Below are 24,231 nucleotides of genomic sequence, written 5' to 3' on the forward strand. Positions count from 1 at the left end.
TAGTAATGACTAATGTTAGTCCAGCTGCTGGAAACATCTGCACAGCTGGGACAAATGGCCCAGGGATGCACGAATACTGTCGCACCAACTTAATTAATGCAAAACAATCTTTCAACAGTTACCCCCACCAGTAAAATGATCTATACCCAGACCAGGGTTCACTTACAATACACTGTTTAACGCTTCTCTGTTAATGACATTGAAGCATTATTAATTAAAGTAAAGCTTGTACTGGATGACACAGCCAGTGTCAGCTAGCAGATAATGTAGTTCATTACAGTACAGTTACTGAGAATGAAACTACACATTCTTGTCTGCAGCATTTTTGGTTAATATATGTATTGAAATAAGTAAAATGGTAGCGTTGAACAGTTAGTCTTATCTCAAGTATACAGTATGTAAATGTTTCTTTTTTACGGTCTCTTTACAAAAGCGATTTCAATCTTATGAGATTCCTTGTTGAAATAATGTGTAACTAATATAGAAGCGCTATATCGACTTATGGACATGCCATTTAGGTATGAGAAGATACAATGTGTCCTATTTACTAGCCATATAATAGAAAATTATAGTATCTTATAGTTAAGTCTAGTGTGTGTGTGTGTGTGTGTGTGTGTGTGTGTGTCTGCACACACGCAGTGTATTTCTACATATGTATATTTTTGTGTGTTTAATAAAGAAATGTATACAGTGTTTTTTTGCATGCTTGGATTTTTGTCTGTGGGTATTAAGCCCTGAATAGCTCTGTCATTTTTCTCTCTTTTAGTGCTTTTAGGACTGGCTGTGGTGACAAATGTAGATCTTTTACAGTTGCAAGTAAATTAAGCTGTTGTTGTTGTGTGCTGCATCATAATTGTTTGCAGATTATTATTTATTTAAAAGTGTTTTTGTTCTGCCATTAACCCTGATTTACTGCCTCTAATATTTCTGCAAATACAACAAAACACATTTATCTCTTGCATTTTGTTTTTTTGTGTGTGTAATGATAGCAGATTCATTTTTTCATGGTTACCTAGATGTATGACACATATATTGCTTTTTAATTTATCACTGGTGTAATTCAAAATATTGCTTATGTAAACAAATACAGAGCCAATAGTTTTTGGCTGGGCATATGCCATCAATAACCTCAGTGCCATAATAAGTAAAACTGCGGCCATTTGTTTCTCTTGGTCCTATTTCGAGGCCATGGGACTGCAGCAATCTTCATGAATGCACACACATGCTTGCACTCAGAAATGTTCCACATACACCTACTAAACCTTATAATTAAGTTAATACCTTTATAAAAATGTAAGTATGTGCTTTTGTGTGTCCATTTGTATGTAAGTGGCGAAATTATTGGAGCTATCAGTACTATTGATCAAAGGAAAAGTGGGTATGGTAAGGTGCTCAAGCCAACTTAATGTTTCACACAAGCATGCACTCACACACACAGCTACAATCAGGCCCTTTTTAAGCCTATTCAATCACATTCGGCTCAGTCCCATTCACCACTGGATGAGGTTCACCCAGCGATCCCCGGAGAGAAAGCCGCCTGTCCTGCGCTCTTATGCATAAAGGTTCTATTCAGCAGCCTTTTGCCTCCAATAACCTTCATCCATTACTCCACAATGATGGCTTAACTCTTTTACTGCCAAACTGAGATGACAACTTTCAATCAGAACAATGTTGCTGATGCTAGAGCAACTAGTAAAGAATTAGCAAGTGGAGTATTTTGTAAACATAAGTGCTTTAATGCCTCATTAATGTTCTACTAAGGAGTCACAGTGATGTTGATCGGTTACTGTGATAATTAAAACATCAACTACTACACCAAGACTGCTATTGATACTCAAATTAATACAGTATGTTAAGCAATAATTATGGAGGACAACACCAATTGACTGTAATGGATGGGGTTTTTGCATGGATATCTTGGTGTAATTGTTACAGTAAATGGAAAGTGGAGATTTTGACCACTAGTGCACTTTAGAGCAACATGTCGATACTTTTGAAATGTTAGAAAGTTGCACAATAGGTTGGTAATAGAAGATGTCTTCAATGCACTGCAAGAAGTAGCAATGTTTTAAACCATTTTCACTTGTGTTTTAAAAATTTGCAGTAGTACAATACAACAGGTAACACAGCAGGTGATCGTCAAATTTTCAAATGCATGTCTTTGAACCCTTTCAAATGAGAATCTTAGTCTTTTGCCATTATAAGTGACCAGAGTTTGGTTCCACGGTTATCGGTGTCAGCATGTTAATGCCCGTGTTGAAGGAAACATTTAAATTTAAATGTGGCATTTAGCGAAATGTTAAAGTCCATGGATAAATAAGCGTGTCTGTTTGCACATTAAATCTCAATTAACTTAAATGTTTAAAGTTCCATTTTCTTCCCACATACTTGTTTTGATGATATGCTAGCAGGTGCAATCTCAGAGTGTGCATGAGAAACTTAAATCTATCAAAACAAAACATGTACTAACACACCATATAACAATATTTTTACATATCAAAGCACAAAGAAGAACTGCCTAAAAAACCATAAACAAGTATTTTTCTATAAATGGATATTATTAAGAAAAACAAAAGCTCTATAATAGTGGCATTACACCTAAAGTCTTTTCAAGTCTCTGTACGTAGAAACACACCACTGACCTTGTTATCTTATCATCAGCTGGCCTGTGAGCCATTTTGGCCCACGCTTGAAGAAACCAGGGCATAAGGCAAGTGAATTAGTTAATCACAACTCCAACAGGCCAACGCACTATATAGCAATACACTGCAAACTCAGTTTGTTCTCTGTGCAGTATGGTCAGTTCTAATGAGTTCTAATGCACTTGCATTGTTTTCTGGCCATTTGATGATAATGTGTTAATGATATAATTCATTCTTTTTTGCAGACCAAACAACCAAATTGACATTGCTTGAGTGGGGCACTGTGGCTTTCAAACTAAAAACAGCAGCAGCACAGGAAGTAGGGAAAGGCAGGTTATGATGAGGACACGTTTGCCAAAACATTCCAGCTCAAGAATAAAGTAGAAAATTCAGCCTGCAGTATTAAGACAGTTTAGAGGTTTTGCAGTCTTGTTATCCAAGTTCATGAAAAAACTGTAAAAAGTCTTTTTATAATTTTTCCTTATATTTTGTTCAAATTATGAGTGATGTCTTGCTTTAGAGAAATGCTTCAACTTCTTGAATGCTGGTCCAAGAGTGAGTTTGCCCTTGGTTTGTGTGCAACTTACTAAACACAAAACAGATTATGACTACACGGTAACAATATAGATTGTATTTTTATTTTTTTTGTCAGGAATCAAATGAACAAAATTGGTGTGAAAGCAACTTCTGCCATCCTGTGTTGATGGGTTGACAAAGAAAGATAAAGGACTTTACTTTGACTGAAAATAATGACAGAACTTCATAATGCCTTTACTTTCTCAATGTATGTTAGCAAGTGCTTGGGTATTTACAGATGAAATTGTGTTGGAGCTTTGCTAAAAAAAGGGGGCAGGAGGTGTGATGAGGTAACACATTGGGAATGTAGCACTCCGCTCTCACCAACGGGGCCTCGGCTTGATTTGCTCCACTCCCCGAGCTACAGGCTGTATATAAACTGAACCTAATGATGCTGAAATGTGCATGTTCAAGCTTGTGTGGAGGTGTGAGTGTTGATTGTGCTCATGCGCTTGCTAGCTCGCAGGAGGGGAGAGCTGCTAGACTGTGGTTTGTCAGGTAAATGAATGGTGAAGTCTGTATGTCTCAGTGGTAAGGACTAATTCAGTTTTAGAAGCTGCAGAGCATGCACTGATAAATCATGCACCTGGATTTATGCACCAGTGGACTGTATCTCTCTCTCTCTCTCTCTACCTGTCGTTCTTTGCATGTCAGGGTGATATTTTGTTGCTTTTTCTTTGTCTGGGTGTTGCTGAGTGCCTCTGAGCAACCTAAGCTGTGTTCAGAATCATTGAGCTAGTTAATGAGTTAGTCAGATTGGTTAAAACTAATTGAAAATGGTAATACAAAAATCACTCCCCACCCCCAGTAAGTCATTAAAACTCATTTGTGTTCGTTGTAAAAATAAGAGTGAATTTTCCTCAAGAGATTACATTTTAACTGAATTCAAATGATTTGCCTGCTGTATTAGATATGTCCCTCCTGCCCACCAGAAAGTAAAAACTAACAAAATGAGTCAGTCTGTCTATATTCAGTGAGTCAGTATCACTGCAAATTCGTAGTAAACATTAAAGTTTAATACAGTGACTTAATGAAAATAAGCCACTGAGACCTGACTTTGTTTGGGTAATAAATATTGATTCTGGAATGTATTGAAATGTAACAACATGGAAATAATCAAGCAGAGTACAAGTTTCTAAGCAAGCCAGAAGTTTTCACTTTTGATAAATTGCAACTTGCAATGAAACGTTGTCTTGACTGAGTATGTCATTTATACTTTCAGTTTAAAACAATAGCTACATCCTACGGCTTGGCGAAATCTAGCGCTAACAGTCAGTGTATTAATATGACCTACTATTTGGAGCCTTCAAAATTTTAAAGGGGGCAGGTTGGGTTGGTGGACATTACGCAAAACACAGGACTTTCACACAAGAGATTGGGGTTCAAGTGTGGGGTGGGTTTTATTGTTTTTGTGAAAGTCACATGAAATCATTACTTTCTTAACATCAGGTTACATGTGACACGTGGTGACATTCAGGATGTCCCGATTGTTAAGACAGATCTCAACTATTTTACTATCCTTAACATCTTTATTTAATGCCTAACCAACCTAACCTTCCCCTGAGGGTTTTGTGAGTAAACCTAACCAAACTTTTGTCATTGCACATTTTAAATCCTGCATAGTTTATTGTTTACAGCCAAAAACAAGTATGAAACTGGCATCACTTTGGCTTCATTTCAACAAACAGCATCAGCCATTTTGTCTAACGGGGGGATTTTTCAGCAAATGAGTCAGTGATCTGTATGAGAGGGTAATTACAAACAATGCCTATGGACCTTAAAGTGGACGACTTGTTTTGCAGTGCCAAGAATCCAGGGATTTTTAAGGTAACAAAACTTTACTAACCAAGAAAAAAAAGTCCAGTTGACATGATTCAGTCTTCAGATAACCAAACCTGGATAAAATTATTTTGCCATAGTTGAAGTGGCCATAGTTTGAATGACTGATACCTTTCTGGTAAAAAATATTTCACAATTACTAGAAAACACTAGAAAACTAGAAAATGAAATACAAATACTAGAAGTTACCATCTTACTTCACATATTATATAATATGGATATTAAAAATGTTCATCAATTTTTTGACTTACCTCACCATTAATAATAATACAAAAAAATAAAGAAATGAAATCAATGTTAAGTCATATTTTACCTTTTAGAATGCATAGGAAAAATCCTCTGATTTGCTCTAGATATAGTCCAGATTCCTAATTGGATTTAAAAAGATACATTTTTGGATTCTTGAAGAGTTCACAAAGTGTTGCTTTACATTTCTGCAATATTTCTTTTATAGAAATAAAAAAGCAAGCAAGAGGAATTTAAATACAATGCTGACTTTTTGAACTTCAGAGCTTTTTAAGCAAGCTGTAAGACTTGAATTGTCCTCCACAGTTTTGCATCTGCTTAAATACAGACATCACATGCCTCATACATTTACATTTTCATTTTAGTGTGTTTGGCTGACATGGGCTTACATTACGAGTAAGGAGAAAAAAAATACATGCACATTACTGCAAGAGTCTAGAAAGACAACAGCAAAGTGAAGCAGTAAATTAAAGAAAAACAATAAATCTTTCATCTTTAACAGAGATAAGAAGAAATGCTCAAAGGTTATTTTGTGTACTTTAATAAAGTGCATGTCAGTATGCAAAAGTGGTTATGAGTTTAAACAAGTTTTGGGCAGAAATGAAACATTTAATACATCTTTTTTATGTAAACTAAATACTTTTTTTATACAACAACAATTTCAACCAAAAGTATGTCTTAAGACCAGTTGGTTACAATAAAGCCATATTATAATATTCTACTGACACAAACCACAGTCAGAGGGGTATTTAAGCCTTTACAAACTGCCTCATACCTCACTCATATAGTCATGTTTATCTGTCAGCTGGCAATGGCGTGATGGGGGGTGGGCGGGGGGTTGGGTTTCTCCAGATTTTGGCAGGTGTGCTACTATAGCTTTACTTTGTCTTTACTATATGTTATATGTAGCATTTTCATATTCATTCTTAAAACTGTGATATGACGAGAATATTTTTAGCTTCACTTGAGGAATGTGTCATGTCTGAAGCATAAAAAAGGCATGTTTTTGTGAGTGGGAGAGTGAATGAAGTGTTGGTTTTCGAGTAGGAGAAAGGGAGATATTATGTAAACAGAAATATTTGATTAATTTCTGTGCTCTAATCATAGCTGCCATTAACCACATCCAGTTATTGCTCTTAAGAAAAACCTCAACTGTTTGAGTAATGATAACCTTTCATTGCTTTATCTGAAATTCATTTCAGTCAGCCTAGTGTTCCAACCAGATCTTAATACATTTGTGTCATAAAGATGACCACATGTATAGCATTAGTAATTTTGTTTAAGTGCTACATCACGTCAATAACATTGTCCTAGTAGGCAAGATAATAAATGCTCTGTAGAGGAAAATGTCTTGTTCAAATGATAAGCATTTGCATTTTGTCATTGGTACAAGAAACAAACAACATTGTTGTTCTTTCACTGTAGATTTGCGCATATATTTTCTCACTGCTTATAAATGGCTCTTTAAATAAGCATCCATTACAAAACATTAGGTATAGAAGAATGCACTCATTGTTGCACCCAAACCAATGGTTTCCAAGGCTCCATGTAATGACTCAAATCACAGATGGGGGTGATCAATAGCTACCACCCAAACAGCAACTGGTGCCAGCTGATGAGATGGATTGGGGAGGGGATAAAAGGATATCTATTAATGTCAAAGGAATATGAGCACTCATTTGATATTAATGCAAGGTCCTTTAGAGTTTCAGCATTCGGTTTCATGTCCCTATTTATAGATATCAACCCCTTGTTTTGAGCCTAACTCATATTGGCACAGCACATACAGTACATTGCTTAAAGAGGTAATCAGGCACCTGCATGCATCAGTGCATGTACATGCACACACAGATTTACTCTCATTGCCTACTGCCGACTGATTGCCATTGGGCTTTGTAAATGGATCATAACATCTAGCAAGTCCAAAATGTTTTCTTACTAATCAGATCTTAGAGGAACATGTTCCTCGCAGTTATGGGTGTGACCTTTTGGGGATTTTTTAAATTTACATTGACATAAAGTCTCTTCTAACTTTTAACTCTGTATCTTGATCTGCTGCAGTGACTTCACAGGACTTGAACATCAATGTCACTTCACTTCAAACCAGATAAGAGCTGAATGGAAATTAAAAATTGCTGAGTGTGAATGCGAGGATGATGAACTGAAACAGATAGAGAGGACAGTTCCCAGCGGATCGTGAAAGTCTTGTGTGGTGTAGCTTAAGTGGCTGCTATGAAAATTTTAAAATACGGTCATGAACATTATTGTGCTTCCACAACTTGTGGATAAGACATTGTACTAAAAAGCCTAGTGAAATTAAAATTTTTTTCCATGGATTTGATTTCAATCTGTTTTATGATACCAGAAGGTTTGTAGCAGGGATTTAGATCATCAGACCACTGATAGTGCTACAATAAAGACTGTAAAATTAACTTTTTCTTATATGAAACATTTTTTTCTGATTACAATTTGCATCTTTCAAATGAGTTTTAAAACTGATATCAAGCTTCTGAGTGAGTAGTTGTTATGATGTATGGATGAGAGTGAAAATCATGGCCCCTTCAAACATGTCAAAAAGTAGAGTTATAATTCTGGTTCCTTAAGTGTTAGCAGATGCATGCATGCTCCCAAAAACAGCAAAGTAGTCCGTGTGGTGTGTAGGGCAGAGCCAGGGAGGTAGTCTTCACTCCATCAGTGTTGGTCCCTGGTGAGCAGAGGGGTGAGAAGGTGCCAAGTGTTCACAGCCTGAGAAATGGGCTCCATTCCTTTGTGTGTGTGTGTGCGTGCGCATGTGTGTCTGTCCGCTGTGTGTCTCTCCCTAAGGTGCTAAAAATATAGGTGATCAAATACTGATAAGAGGATGTTGTGGTGCTAAAATGTTTTTTGATTTCTACAGTGTTTTTTTTTTCTTTTGATTTGTTTATAACAACTAATAAGCAAAAATGGCAATATGAAGAACTGTTCAACTGAAATGTTCAGGAAGTGTTTCTCATTTGACCCCAATAATGTATGCGAAGCAATGAAAGATTTTGTTTTCCTTTGTAATCATTTTGGAAGCTTCTTTTAGCAAGTGAAATACAACGGATCATGAATACACCGGCACATTGCTAAAAGTGACATCAAACAATCCCCACTAAAATAAGAAATAATGTATAAGGTACCTTTGCTACCCGCACACACAACACAAAAGTTATTGCTATTTTGAATATGAAAAATTGTTATTATAATACCTGCAGCTATGTAGTGTAATTGCCGATAATTGTTGTTTCCCAAATAGCATTGGAGGGTAATGGAAGATAATGGTAAAATGTGGAACAAAAGGTGGGGAAACAGCCGACATCAGGAATAGTAATAACAACAAAATATACAAAAGCAATGTCAACAGAAGCACAGGATGCAGCACAAACGAAGTTCCTCATTCAGCCTGTGTGAAGCCATGTTAGCCTTTGCAGAACTTGGTTAGGCCCCCCCAGCCCAAACACACACACACACACACACACCTCCCTTCGCAGTGGGAGACCAGAATTTTAATTCTGCGAGCAAGTATCATGAAATGGTTAGCATCTCTCCCATCAAGGCAACTCTCAACTCAGGGCGACTGTGGCGCAGGAAGGTAGAGCGGTTGTCCACCAATCTCACAGTTGTTGGTTCAATCCCCGGCTCCTCCGGTCACATGTCGAATTTTTCCAAAATGAACGTATGTCGTAAGAATTCACACACACGCACGCAGTTACAAGCTCTTCACTTGTTGATGAAAGGAACACTTTAATTCACTATAACGTTCTGCATCTTTAAAAGATTTACAGTTTAAATTTAGCCATTAATCTTAAAACGTAAGTTTTCTTGGCACAATAAAGGCACATGCCCACACAAACACACACCCACAGGGCTTCACCGAATTTCTCCATGGTCCTTCTGTTTTGTCCCGTACACATGTCGATAAAAACAAAAGACCAGACCAGGCCAGACTGATTTCCCCTGCCTCTGTTTGGAAGGAACACACACACACACACACACACAATAGGCCTGACTCTGGGCTGGTCTAACAAAGGGTCCAGCAGCAACAAGCAAACGCCAAAAAATAGCTTTCACTTGTTGTTTCTTAGTATCTGGAGATCTGTTCTTTGGAAACAGAAACAGACAGAAAAACACAGACACACACTCTCACATACTGATAGATATTCACTGACACACAAAAAGACATAGGCAGAAATGACAGATGCACTTTCAGGAAATGAAAAAAAAAACATGCAGCCAGGGAGAATAGTAAGTAATTGGGGAGTAGGACGGACGGAGAACTGCAAGTAGATAATTGGTGTATGTGCACACTGGAATGTTTGTATGGGCATAGGCATGCCAGCATTAATGTGCATCTTTCACATTCACCTGGCAAGTGATGACTGTGTGTGTGTGTGTGTGTGTGAGGGAGACAGAGGAGACAACAGGAGCGTTCGTTGAGCAGCTGTAGTAAAGTGAATGGTTTGTTCTTTCTTGAATGACAGCAGCATTATTTTAGTTTCCCCAATTTTTCTCTTATTGCTTTTCCTCTGCTGATCTTGTGAATTGATAAAATCATGTGACAGCTACGCAATGTGTTGATTCTTGCCCAAGATTTTTTTTACTACCTTTGCTTTTTTTAAACTTTGCTTCTGCCAGATGTAATGGAATTTTATTCAGACCTAGATGTGAGTTCATCCCTGAGTCCTGCTCGATGCTTCTGTTAAATCCGAAGTAATTTTCTCATGTCATTTTTGTATTTACAAGAATGCGACATACATGTGGTCACAGTGACCTCTGAATCCAAAAACACAATCACTCCTTTAGTTTGATTCCGAGTTTAAAATCTGAAGTTCCCTTCAGATTTGCCACAACCCAAGAACATAACGTCTCTGGCTACGACTGTCAACGGAGCAGGTGACAGCCATAGCAGGTTTGTTTATTCATGATCGTTCCCTAACCGTAAGTGATTTTCTAACTTTAATGTAACCACACTTGGGACTCTATGGTAAAACGTCTGGTGAACTATTGTTCTGTTAAAAAATGTAGTTCTTCATTCATTCAAAAATATGTTGCATCAGAACTTAATACATAACAGTGACTTTATTTCTTATAAAACATTCATGTTCTTATAAAGCAATCACGTTTGAAGTTTAGTTGCAATGGAAGGTAACTTTTAGGAGACAGGGTTACACATCCACATCAATTTTAGAAATTTAAGGCTTACACATGTGGACAGATACTGTACACACAAATGTATGAATGCATGTATATAATGATTAAAAATTAAAAGTCGCCTCAGTCCTTTGTTGCTGTAAATTACCTGTTCTTAATTAAACAAAACGTCAAAGTGTCTAAGCTCTTAAGTTACACACACACTCTAAAGAAATGCTTCCACACACAAACACAGACACATTCCCATTTTACTCATTGGTTTGCTGTTTAATGATTTGACTTTGGAGGAGAGGGAATTAAATGGTTGACTAGGCAGACTTTTGCGAGGTGTTCAGCATCCACAAATTTTTCCTCTTCATCCTGCTCTTCCTTCCTCCTCCTCTCATCCCATCCTACCTTCTGCCCTCCACTCCGCATAGTAATGCATTTAAATTGAGCTGTTCATTCAGCCAAGCACAGATAAGTGCGGAATAGTGGGATGAGCACAATAGAGAAATAAAAGAGGAAGCTGGAAAATGGGGATGGGGGGATGGAGCTTTTGGGGAAGAAGAAGAAGAAAGGTTTTGTTCACTGTCTTTTTTTTTATTTCTCACACTCACTCTCTTGCACCTTGACAAGGGCGAGGAGAGGGAAGTTTCAGCTGGACAAAAATACATAAATAAATCTTCAATGCTCAGTCATCCAAATCCTCAGTAGATACACAATTTCAAGAGTTTTTTTCCGTTTTTCTAACTATGAAATAAGCTTAACGGTGATATCAGGTTTTAATGTTGGAGAAAGGTTTAAATGGCACGGTGGTGTGTGGGCGGTTGTGTGTGTGTGTGTGTATCTGTGCATATGTGCTTTCATATGTGCATGCAAATTGATACATTTGTGCTTTTTGTGCTTCAAACCCGGAGCCAGGACCACGGGCATTTTGGAAACAGAATTGTAAAGGACAAATATGCAATAGAGAGCAGAGGATGAGACAGAGGATTGAGATGATTTGACAGTGAAAAATAAGCGAGGGATTCAGAGAGAAGAGTTACAAAATGTGCAAAAAACTCTACAGGGAGGTGTCAGCCCTAGTGATTAAAGGAACATTACAATTTTTACCCTAGTGTTTCTTTTTGTTGTAATGGCATGCAATTTGAAGAAATGCACAATTGTGAATTTAACTTTGCTTAACTTATGGATGGCTCCACTAATGAGTTAACTAGCCGCTACTTCTAAATAAAATACAGATACACACTTTCTGTAACCGGGCCTCTAAACTAGCCTTTTACTGTAAGTTTAGACATACATAATTTCTTTTTAAAGTATAGACAAAATACTGTCCACATGTTTACTTTGTCCCTCACATGGCTTGTGGGGACTTCTTATGGCTTCCTTTCAACAGTGGCTTTCTTCTTGCCACTGTTCCGTAAACACCAGATTTGTGGACTGCACGACCAGTAGTTGTCCTGTGGACAGATTGTCCCACCTGAGCTGTGGATCTCTGCAGCTCCTCCAGAATTACCATGGGCCTCTTTGCTGCTTCTCTGATTAATGCTCCCCTTGCCCGGCCTGTCAGTTTAGTTGGACGGCCATGTCTTTTAAGGTTTGCAGTTGTGCCACACTCTTTTAATTTTTGGATGATAGATCATACAGTGCTCGGTGAGATGTTCAAAGCTTGGGATATTTTTATATAACCTAACTCTGCTTTAAACTTCTGCACAACTTTATCGCTGACCTGTCTGGTGTGTTCCTTAGACTTCATGATGCTCCTTTTTCACTAATAATCTCTAACAAACCACTGAGGGCTTCACAGAAAAGTTACACGCAGGTGGACTCTATTTACTAAATAGGTGACTTCTGAAGACAATTGGTTCCTCCGGATTTTAGTTAGGGTTATCAGAGAGAAGGGGGCTGAATACAAATGCACACCACACTTTTCAGGTATTTATTATTAAAAAATTAATTGTCCTTTCACTTCACAATTATCTAACCACTTCGTGTTGGTGTATCACATAAAATCCTAATAGAATACATTTACATTTGGGGTTGTAACGTGACAAAATGTGGAAAACTTTCAAAACTGCATGCAGAGATCTGAGAGGAGCATCTATAAGTTTATCTGTCTTTTATTGTGACAGAACCAATCTATCACATATACTCATGGAGATGAATCGGCCATATAAAAAATGAGAGTGTCTGAGAACATGACAAATGGTTTCCCTTTCTCTGAATAGCTATGTGACATGACCAGCATGGACCTGTTATTAGCTGGAAATGTAATTTTAATGGGTGGTAAGATACGTGCAGTACTATTTGAATGTAATTCAGTCCTCTCCCTGAACAACACCATAGCTGCCAATGAGCAAGTCACTTAACCCACATCTTCAGGACCAGTGCACCTGCAGAGCACAAAGTGCAGTTAAACTATACTGAAGGGCTCCCCAATGAGTAATGTGGAGCTTGTGTGAATTTGAAGCATGGGTCTAATAAGAAAGCATGCATGTGTTTGTGCAGTCAGTTAACCTTTCCTGGATAAATAAGATTAAAAATGTCAGTGGGGGAAAGGCACACCGAAGTCAGAGGCACTGTTCACCCCATGTCCACTCCCTTGCTACAGTGAAAGTTCAGCGACTCTAAAAATAGTGTGACCTCTTGACAATCTCCTTCTGTGCAGATAGCATATCTTCAGGAGTACATACTTGGGTCACAGAGGAGGCAGCTTAAAGCAGACTGTCTCAGCACCCCCTCGCTTCATGTCTTATCTAGAATAACACACGGTGGACTAGAGTCCTGCTCTTTTCGAGTAACCCAGTACTGTTGTATACACTAGCTATCATTCTCAAAGGGTCATGTGCATTTATCAAAAGCAGTTCATACATACAGCTTAACACAATGGTTCATCAGCAAAAGGATGTACCTCACACACAACCTTTAGCTTATATTTCAAACTTAAATCCTATTATCAAACAATGAGTCAACCCAGTCAAACTATTTGATCCATTACCACTGTGTAAGTCGGGGTTCTCACAATACTTAGCTGTTTTTTCAATAGGACAAGAGGACACTTTCACTTGCAGTGATGTGTGGTAATGTATTACACATATTAAGCAGATAGGGAAAATACAACATTTGCACAGCACAGTATATTATAGGAAATGTATAATAATGTTTCACAATGCAAACATATGAACTGTGGAAACACGTAGCCAGTAAATTTGTATGGCATAGGCATAAGATATTACAGGTCTACAGACAAAATAGATTCATAGGGCATGATGGTTCTCCTTTCTGTTTTGCCACAGATTGTCACTGGCAATACAGTGAGGGAGAATTGTATGGTGCACCACATCCAACCCCTGCATGCATCTGCTGTGATGTTGTCACATGCAGCATTTATGGCTCCCATCAATGTCAATTGGTCTAATAGTTTGTCGTCATATTTTCCACTCGCATGCAGGAAACAAGCCCTCAGTTAGAATTAAGAGCATCCAGTGTGGTGGTAGGAACTCTCTCAGTGCCTTTTCAATTTGAGTTTTTTTCAATTTCCAGATATTCTCACAATGCAGTAAAATATGTGAACTGTGAAGTGCCGTGAATACTTTCTAAAACAACTACCGGAGCTATGCTGGTGGAATTCCTAACACTTGAAGGCTTGACATATTTTGACAATTGCATAAACTAGTGCATGTGATAATATGAACTTGTGTGTGAATAAATCTTAAATGTTTTGAAGTTTAAGATTCTTTTAATGAAAACAAGTAAACTATGTTGGTCAAAATTATTTCTATAGCTGATACAGTACTTCATTCAAGCTGCAGACACTGACGTTTGCTACAACGTGTTAGATATCTGTATTTGTAGAAAAAGAATGAAAATGCTTCGAACTAAGTTCAATATTATTTTCAAATTTTTACTTGCCATTTGAAACTCGAGCCAAAGTTATGCCAGCTTCTGACTATTTTACAACATGGGCAGAAGAAAAGCATGGGTAACACAGTGGTGGTGTGCATATTTATCTCAGACAGTGGAAAGCAGAGAAGTGAAAAGAGTTCAGGCACTGTGATGAGGAGTATTATTGAGTGGTTAGAGATTCCCCCCGTTATGTGCCAGGTCAAGTGAAGGGAGAAACACTGAGCAGTGGGAGGAAAGGAGAGAGAGAAAGAGGCATCAAGATAGAAAGGACAAGTTAACCAGCGCTTTTTCTGGCAGCTTTGAGCTCTATGTGTCTATGAAACAATGTTTTCTCTTTCGATTGTGTAAAAAAAGAACAAGCAAAACATTCAGTACATGTGGGATTTTTATATTTCGCTATGCATCTCCAACATAATATGCTACATTTGTGTATTTACAGCAATCTAGAATCATATCATAACAAGAATGGAACCCACCAGATTTTTACCTTCAATGAAACCCTAAAGTAACTCAGTGCTCCAAATAAATGTTACACTTTTAGTTGTAGCAACAAACATACTATGCCTGGGTTTTATCGTTATCTTTTCAATGTCAGCTTATTGTAAACTACGGTGCCATCACTAGTAAATTGCTGTCTGTTGCTCGTGACACACCCTTAGGTCCTTGCGAAGACAGTGCCTTTTGATTTCACGTATACTTCTTGTGTGTGCATTAAGAGGACAGCTCAGCAGACATTTCATGTGTATTTTGTTGTGACAGTGAGTTTGGGACTTCAGATGCTGCACCAGCTGAATATGTAGAACATAGTGCTAATATGACAAGGAACTGTAAACCTCATCAGTTACAAGCTTTCGTGAATCTTTAGGGACCTGCAAATCAGCTTAAATATGAAATGATGTCAACAGGGAATTTCCTGCACTTTGATTCGAATACAATGAGCAATTTCCTCTTCAAATCCCCGGCAGTCATACTGTCTTATAGCAGACGCATTAGATATGTACAGTACTGTAGACTCATAATTATTTTGTATGTTTTGTCTACCTTTAAGGCAGGATGTGGTGAGTGGAACCAATACTCTTGCAGTCCCGAAGCTGCTTGTTTGACTGCAGGCTTGTAGCTTTGATGTATTTATTTCAATGTTTGTGTGTGTGTGTTTGTGTGCGTGTGTGCGTGTGTGTGGGTGCGTGGGTGCGTCGGTGCATGCGTGGATGTGTGCGTGCATGTGCGCTGTGTTAACAGGCCTTCTCTGGGAACTCCAATTCAGAGAGTGCGGTTCGTCATGAGCTGCAGCAGGGAATTGTAGCTCGCTTCCTGAGGTTTGTCCCACTAGACTGGAGCAAGGAGGGACGGATCGGTCTACGCATAGAAGTCTATGGCTGCTCTTACTGTGAGTAAAGAGACAAACACACACATACACACCCTGTGAACCTGCTTATACAGCAGCAAGTATTAAGATTTCTAATTGTGGCTCTATGGGGAGCTTATTGATGGTTTGTTCAGCTTGTGATCAGATATTTGTGTATAGGATTCAAAACTCAAACCCAGTGTGAAAATCTGCCTCTACACATACACAGGAAAAAAAAACCTAGTGTGCAGGGTTTGAAGACCAATACACTGTCTTTCACTTTATAACAAATCTATCATCTATGGAACCAAGTCTCTTGCAGCCACTTTGCTCTTTGCATCCTATTAAAGACTGCCAAATTGATTTTAATAGCAATTTTCAATTAAGGCTCTGCATAAATTACTGTTATAAGTGACACACATAGATCTTTCATTCCGGAGATGCAATTACACTGCATGTGGATATATCTGTAAGTGTGTGTGACTGTTTGTGTGAATACAAGGGCTTGTATTGCATTTAATTTTGTCCTCAGACTTCTGATTATATTTGCCTTGTTTCATTTCCATCCCACATTAAATAAAAAAAAGGTCAGTAATTATAAGTATGACGAGATCAGTAAAGACCAGACCAGTAAAGCACAGACCAGTAAACCATTCTGTGTTTAAACTCTGTTTCTCCAGCAATAATACCGGACTCACAAGTGACTTTGAGTAGGATTCAGTTGTTCACATTTGTGTTGTGTGCTCATATAAACGCAACTTGTATACCTAATAATAGCAGTCTCACCCATCTCAACTTGGACCACAGGAAGGGTAAAACAGAATTTGATTTGACATTCACTGTCAACTTTTCTTTCAAAGCCCCACCAAACTAGATTTGGTACTTTTTATGCGATTTTTGAAAGGACTCTACATAGTGTTTTCCCTTGTCACATTGAAGATCAACATAATTGATCGCCCTTTTCCCTAAACCAAATTTGGTGTTGTAATAACAAAGATTGATCTTGAAAGAAATATGCAACTTGGAATAACGCGATGAAAAGTGAAATTTGAGCACAACGTGAAACAATAATGCTATACAGAAACAAACAAAAGAGCACGTATTAGCACTTCCAATGTCCTGTTGTGTGTTATTTAGAGAGTTTGAAACTTTTTCTCAAACTCCTCCAAAACAACTATGCATCAAATAAATTCATAAAGACAACTTGTACAAAAGTGCTGTACAGGTTAAAAACATAAAATAAACTGAAATAAAACAGCACAAAAGTATACAGTAGCATAAAGTGTATACAATAAAATAAATAAAACGATAACAATAAATAACGGACAGATGAAATAATGACAACAACTCAGACTGGGTCAAAGACCAGTGAAAACAAGTGGCTTTTAAGAAAGGATTTAAAAACAGGCTGGATGAGGCCTGTCTAATGTGCAAGGGGAACTCAATCCACGTTCGTTTTGGAGCAAGAACTGCAAAAGCTTTGTCCCCTCTGAGCTTACGTTTGGTTTTCGCTACACTCAGGAGCAGCAGGTCAGCTGATCTGAGCAACCATGGTGGAACATATGGATGCAGGAGCTCAGAGTGGAACAGTGGGGCAGCCCCACTTAAACATTTAAAAACAAATAAAAGAAGTTTAAAAAGGATCCTGAATTGCACAGGCAGCCAGTGAAGTGAACCAGTTAAAAGACGTGCCGCAGCATTTGGACAAGCTGACGACTGACTTACGCCAAGATAAAGTGGATTGCAGTAATCTAGCAGGGCGGTAACGAAGGCATGGATTACTGTTTCAAAGTGCTGCTTTTCAAGAATGGGTTTGGCTCTGGCCACCTCAGGTGGAAGAAAGTAGGCTGGCTTTTGAGCTTCAGGTCAGTATCCATTTTAAATTAAAGGTTAATAATTTCAGATTTGGCGTATTCAGCCAATATTCCCAAATCTACAGGGGCAGCCCCAATAGATGAATTAGTTCCCAACACAATCACCTAAGTCTTTGAATTATTAAAATGTAAAAAGTTAGCCATCCAGGCCTTAATGCGCTTTAAACATTCCAGTAATAAACTGACAGAAAACCCATCCTTTTTATTGAGTGGAACATAGATCTATCAGTCATCAGCATAGCAGGGGAAAAAAATGCTGTGTCTTCTGAGGATGGAGTCCAGGGGAAGCAAATACAAAGAAAAGAGCGAAAGGCCTAAAATAGAGCCTTGTGGAACCCCACAGGGCAGAGGAGCAGAAGAGGACTGGAATTCATCAAGTTGAACAAAAAAGTTCTATCCTTTAAATAGGAAACACCTTATCTACTCTACAAATAGAGTTAGGCCCTTTATACCGACCCACTGTTCTACGCGGGTCCACTGTATCAAATGCAGCAGTTAAATCGCGTAATACAAGGACCACACAGTCACCAGAATCGGAGGCTAAAAAAATATCATTAAAAACACGAAAAAGAACAGACTCAGTACTGTTTTTCTTTTTAAAACCAAATTGGAAAGTCTCAATTAGATTGTGCCCATTTAAAAATGCTATTACCTGTCTATAAATAATTTTCTCTAAAATCTTTGATAGAAAGGAAATCTGGAGATAGTTTGAAAATTAGCAATAATGTGGATTTAGCCCAGGTTTCTTGATTAGAGGTTAAAATATGGCTTGTTTAAAATTTTGGGGGACCACCGCGGAGTCTAGACTAAGATTAATAATGGTGAGAACAGATGGCGCTAAAGTAAAAAAAAAAAAACTCTCTAAAAAGTTGGGGAGGAAGAGCATCACAAGGTGAACCTGAAGGTTTTAAATGACCAACAATCTCCTGAACCTGAGACAAGGTGACAGGCTCAAACCGATAAAAGACAGCAGTGCATAAGGAAGGGACTGATGGGTCAAAGGCAGGCAGTGAGATTTGGGCCCTTGCCAGTGAGACCCTATTAGTAAAAAAAATCTAGAAAGTTTTCACAAAATTCATAAGAGGACTCGACAGAAAAATCGACAGAACACATGGGGTTTGTGACGGTTAGAAATAATAACATTAACAAAGCGCCAGCTCTGCATCTGTCTTGCTTTCGTTTGCCTCCTTTAGCTCTCAGCAATACAACAGCCTTTATTATCATTGATAATAAAGTAATTCTTCCTGGGGAGCTAGCGGTGAGTGTCTTTCTTAGGGGCAAACCTAGTGGGTAGACTGGGATTTGATCCCACTGACTTCAGCATCCCATCCTGCTGCTCTACCGATTGAACTACCAGGCCGCCAGAAAGTTTAAACCAGCATCTATCTTACAGTGCTGCAACCCTCCCATTTTATTCTGACTCAGGACCAGCACCAGGGTGGCCCTTAGTGGCTGGAGGGGGGGACACCTGGTGGGTTAGGATTCCAAAAATGCTGCCTTCTGCATCACAACCCAGCGCTCTACCACTGATCCACCAGGCCCCCAATACAACAAGCTGGTCCGATATTTAGCCTCATCCAGTCCTTGGCTGTTCCTCTTTTGTTTCTCTTTTTTTCCTTCCTCACTTTATCATGTTCTTTCCACATCTGCAACATCTGGATGTATAATGAGAATACGAGCTACATGAAGTGCCATAAAGTGTTACGCATTTCTCAGAAGGGGTGAAATGCCAAAGTTACATAGTGGAGTAGCTGATGATTTAGGCCTGTGAAACATTAGATGCCATTAATTCAATTCAATTCAACTTTATTTATATAGCGCCAATTCACAACAAAGTAATTTCAGGGCACTTTACAGAATAAAGTCAAGATTATAAAGATGTATAAAGAGAACCCAACAATTCCCCCTGGAGCAAGCCATTAAGACTTAATAAGATATGCTTTTCAAATTCAGAGATAAAATATCATTGAACAATTACTAGCTTACACACAATTGAAGCTGCCCATCCAGTTTTAGTATTTTTTTTTTAATTATAAACAAAATTGTCTGTTAAACCTGAAAAGTGTCTTTAGAAATAATGCAGTTATTTTTAGTCTGTTTCCTACTACCCTTGCAAAATGTAAATGTAAGCATATTTATTGACGAGACTGAATATTTATTCCACCAAATTTCAGCTTAAAATGAACAAAACATAACAAATCTTGATTTTTCAAAGGCACATACAGTATTTGAGTACAGAATAACCAAATGATTAGTACAACATAGAATGTATACTCCAAGACAGGTAAGCGACGGTAGAAATAGACTAAGGTGTAGCAAAATCTGGGCAGGAGTAGATAAGGTGTTTCCTCCTCAGCTACTGCCAACACGACCTTAGCCAGCACCTGCTCCAGCAGAGCTTCCCGGGTACAAGTATTAGAAAATTACGATTAATTCCCACATATAAATGTGCTTATGTGAATGAAATAGATCACAATGAAAAAGCCTGTGTGGGTCCTTTTTAGCGTTTCTTTTTTATAATAAAACCAGAGAATCTTATTTATATAAACGTATGTCTACCCTTGTATCCTGTTATTCAAGAAGACAGACAGACTTGACATGATGAGACACATAACAACTTATGCTTACAACTTGGATATCAGTGATGACAGCGAGAGGGACTTGCACGCACACACACACACACCTACACATTTACGCACACACTCCCCCTAGTCGGGTGCACCATCATCTTTCAGAGTTGTCTGTCAGCTGTGTTTTGAAGCCTGCAGTGCTTTCTCATGATTACTCTGTCACTGCTCCTTTCTTCAGCATTCAGTCAGAAAACGAGCACCCGTGCATTTGTCTGTTCTACCTATCCTCCACTGCTCAACTCTCCCTTTCTCTGTGAATCAAATTCTCGTAACTATTTTCTCGTTTCTCAGTCCGAAGATGCAAGAGAGAAGTAAAAATGTTGGGAATTTACGAAGAAATAAGGTGAAAGAAAAAAGCACAAAAGAGAAGTAGTAGGAGGAAAAGGAGGCAGATAAATATAGATGTTATTTTTCCAGCATAATAACCAAATATGTTGCATCTAGATGATAATTCTGGGTTTTGAAAATGTATGATAATTAAATGCAATACCATATTATGACTCATCTAGGCCTGTGCAGTGGAAGTCTGTGTGTGTATGTCTGTAACAGAGCTAGAGGCTATAAATGAGTCGTGATCCACCGTGCTGTGGCATTTACATGCTCATTTCCATTTTGATTAACATAGGATCAACAGAAAATCAATTATTTTATAGATGAGTCAGGAAATACTAGTCGCTATGTGAGACAAAGGGAAGTCAGACAATACAAATTTAATTTACTATACAAATGCAGTCACTCTCCTGCAAGTAGAATTTTAAACTGATGCGAATGTATCCTCTTACTCAAACCTGTGCCCTATTTATGTCAACAGTAATTAAAATTCAGTATTTATCGTCTTTTATCAAAAACAAAGATAGAATTAATACCAAACAGAAAGGTACCATCTAAAGTTTGAATAACGTTTTCAGACATCAAGACTTAGTAATTAGCTGCACACCACAGCAGTTAGTCAGCTTAGTGTCCATCTTACTGTATGTGAAGGACACATATGTGTCAATAATTAAGTGCATAATTAGACTCGCCCTGCCCTTCTTTCCCTCTAACTGAATTTGTGCAGACCATATTTTATTCTTATTCTCATATAATTCATAGGTTTAGTTTAAACGACCTGGTGAAATAAACTAGAATTATGAATTAAGTTTTGTACAGGCCTACCAGGCAAATCCCTTATGCCCAAAAGGTCAGACAAATTTCACGGGCAGATACACGGATAATACTGATATGAGACACAAAATAAGTACAAGAAGGCAAAAAAGCTACAATGATACGCACAACACTGAATGACAGTTGGTTAAAGACTTTTTTGTGTTTCTTTTGATCTGGGATTATAGTATATTTACAATAATTATATATAAAAACATCAAAAAGTCCAAGTGGAGAATAATTTTGTGTATACCATTATCAGTTCAATCTCCAATTTTATTTGGACTCTCATGTCTGACATGCCACTGAATTTCACTGTATTTTAGCACTACTGTTATTAGCTATAAAATCATTACTTATAGTTGTTTTATTTGCTGCTGTTACCCTTTAGTATTCCCTATGACAGCGATGAAATCAACTTTTAATTTGCAGACTCTAAAAAACAACTGTCAGTATAACATTTTGTATTTAATTGTATACTGGCTGTCACATCTGTGCATCTGGATCACCTTTTGTCGCTTAACATCTCTGTGAATAGCCACCATCTCTGTCAGGGTCCAGGCGTGGAGAGCACAAATGTAAATGATACTGTTACTGATGTCTTTGCCATCATAGTCTGACAGTGTGCCAAAGAGCACTTTACATAGAAAACAAGAACCCTAAACACAGCCAATATTAATTATATGTTTTTCACATCTGTGTTTTTACTACAGTGACATGTCAGAATGAAAATCCTATTGGGTAAAATATCATATGAAACAATAAAATTTCTATTGCCGCAATAATAAAGCTTTAAAGCTGACATTTTAATGCTCAAACCTCCTACACATTCAGATGGCACGCAGATATTACATCTCCACCAGCCCTTTGCTGCTTCATCTATTTTTAGCATAGTTGCACACCTTACTAGCCTTTCTATCATTAATTTTGCTTATAAGTATATTGTTAATATAATGTAATTCAGCAGCTGGAAATACACATTGTTGAAGTATTTAATGATTTCTTTTTTTCTTGTGAGCTTGTCCTTTTGGTAAACATTTTTAATTTGCTCCACTTTTTGTTTCAGTTTTTTCTTTTCTTTTAGTATCTTACTGTCACTATTTTTTTATTACACTTATTCTCTTTCCCTCTTGTTGTTTCTCTGCCTGCTGCTGTTTTAGGGGCTGATGTGATCAACTTTGATGGACAGGGTGTAATCTCTTATCGCTTTAAGGTAATGGATCTACTGTCTTAATATTCTAGGTCATATTGATTAAAGCTCTCCATTAAGTCAGATAGTTTCATCCTAGAAATACATTAATAGTCATATAATATGGTGGACAATAAATAATATTGATGCAGATTGATGATAAATGTTGAGTAGAAGGCCTAACATTCTTCTACTTAAAGTTCTAAATAAAGATATATTTTATTATTGTTGTCTACATTTTTATATTAAAATTGTACCATCCATGATGGTAAATACTCGTTTAGGCATTCATGGTGTTTGTTGACATTTGTGCAGGTAAAGAAGATGAAAATCATTAAGGATGTGATTGCATTGAGGTTTAAGACGTCTGAAAGCGAGGGAGTGATTCTCCATGGCGAGGGCCAACAGGGAGACTACATCACTCTGGAGCTCCGCAAGGCCAAGCTGCTGTTGCAGATAAACCTGGGTGGGCAACACTTGCGTGTCAATTACTGAGGCAAAGTAATACAAAGCAACATTTCTCTGTTCAAGTTCACCCTCTTGTCAGATAATGTTTGATAATTTGTTTGTGTTAGACACGTTTACCATTTTAAAGTATGCTATAAATGAAGAGATTTTAAAATACATATCACGTGTGTATTTTTATATAAATGTGATATGTCAAAACAAATACTGTATATGTCAAGTTTTAATCCTGTGCTTTGTTTGAGGTACTCAGCGTAGCACATATTAGCTGCTGTGGCTGTGCTTGCAGCACCTTGATAACAACACTAAACTTTTGTGATCAAAAGTGATGCCATGTCTGTCAAAATAACATTATCTTGAAACAAAGAAAAAGTCTTAAGGTGAAAATTCTTACTCTTTACACTGTAAACAACAGCAACGGTAATCTATACGTGTGTGGTACATACTCAAAATGAACCAGCTGTGTTGCTGAAGAATTGGTAAAACCTTTAACCTTTCTTACTGTAGCTCTTACATGAGCGACAACTGCAGTGATGCATTATCGTAGCCAGTGTTAGTCACATGAAGCCTAATGCGGCATAATAACACCTTAGGTTGTTAAATAAATGTCAGGTGTCTTATTATCGCCAGGAAGCTATAACAATATCACTTATGATAATATTCTAATGTGTGTAAAAATGACTTGATTAAGTGGCATGTAAACTGAATGCAAAAAGTTAAAACTGAGATATTATTAAAAAAAAATAATATTTTAGAGCTGTAAATAACTGATAGCTATGTAAAAAAGTGTAGGTGTGGACAAGTTACTTTTTACGGAGCACTGACATGATTTTAATAATTTTTACAATCCAATGTCTGTGTTTCTGTGCCTTGTATTGTGATGAAATTTTAATTGCAGGCAGTAACCAGTATGGCTCTATCCTGGGTCACACCTCTGTTACCACGGGGAGCCTCTTGGATGACAATCACTGGCACTCAGTGGTGATTGAACGTTACCGTCGTAATGTAAACTTCACCTTGGACAGACACACTCAGCACTTCAGGACCAATGGAGAGTTTGACCACCTTGATTTGGACTATGAGGTGAGACGCAAAGCAAAAGGAAAAACCAAAAACACACAAAGTATTCCAACCACAAAGCCTAATACCATACAGGACATGTCCAAGTTAGCTAAGTTGAGTTGTTAGGTATCTTGTGGTTGCATAGAACTATGGATATAGT

At 37.7% G+C, this 24,231-nt stretch overlaps 1 protein-coding gene across 3 annotated transcripts in view; it reads left to right on the forward strand.

Annotated features, from left to right (window-relative positions):
- Positions 1–24,231, forward strand: part of cntnap2a (contactin associated protein 2a) — a 292,011-nt gene that overhangs the window by 137,267 nt on the left and 130,513 nt on the right. For all 3 annotated transcript variants that reach the window (XM_067485956.1, XM_067485954.1, XM_067485955.1), the window contains exons 4-7: positions 15,603–15,750; positions 22,516–22,568; positions 22,860–23,010; positions 23,908–24,092. In XM_067485956.1, coding sequence (XP_067342057.1) covers positions 15,603–15,750; positions 22,516–22,568; positions 22,860–23,010; positions 23,908–24,092 — 537 coding nt within the window. The remainder of the gene's footprint in view (positions 1–15,602; positions 15,751–22,515; positions 22,569–22,859; positions 23,011–23,907; positions 24,093–24,231) is intronic.

Source organism: Channa argus, chromosome 19 (genome assembly GCF_033026475.1).
Source record: "Channa argus isolate prfri chromosome 19, Channa argus male v1.0, whole genome shotgun sequence".
Classification (NCBI taxonomy): domain Eukaryota; kingdom Metazoa; phylum Chordata; class Actinopteri; order Anabantiformes; family Channidae; genus Channa; species Channa argus.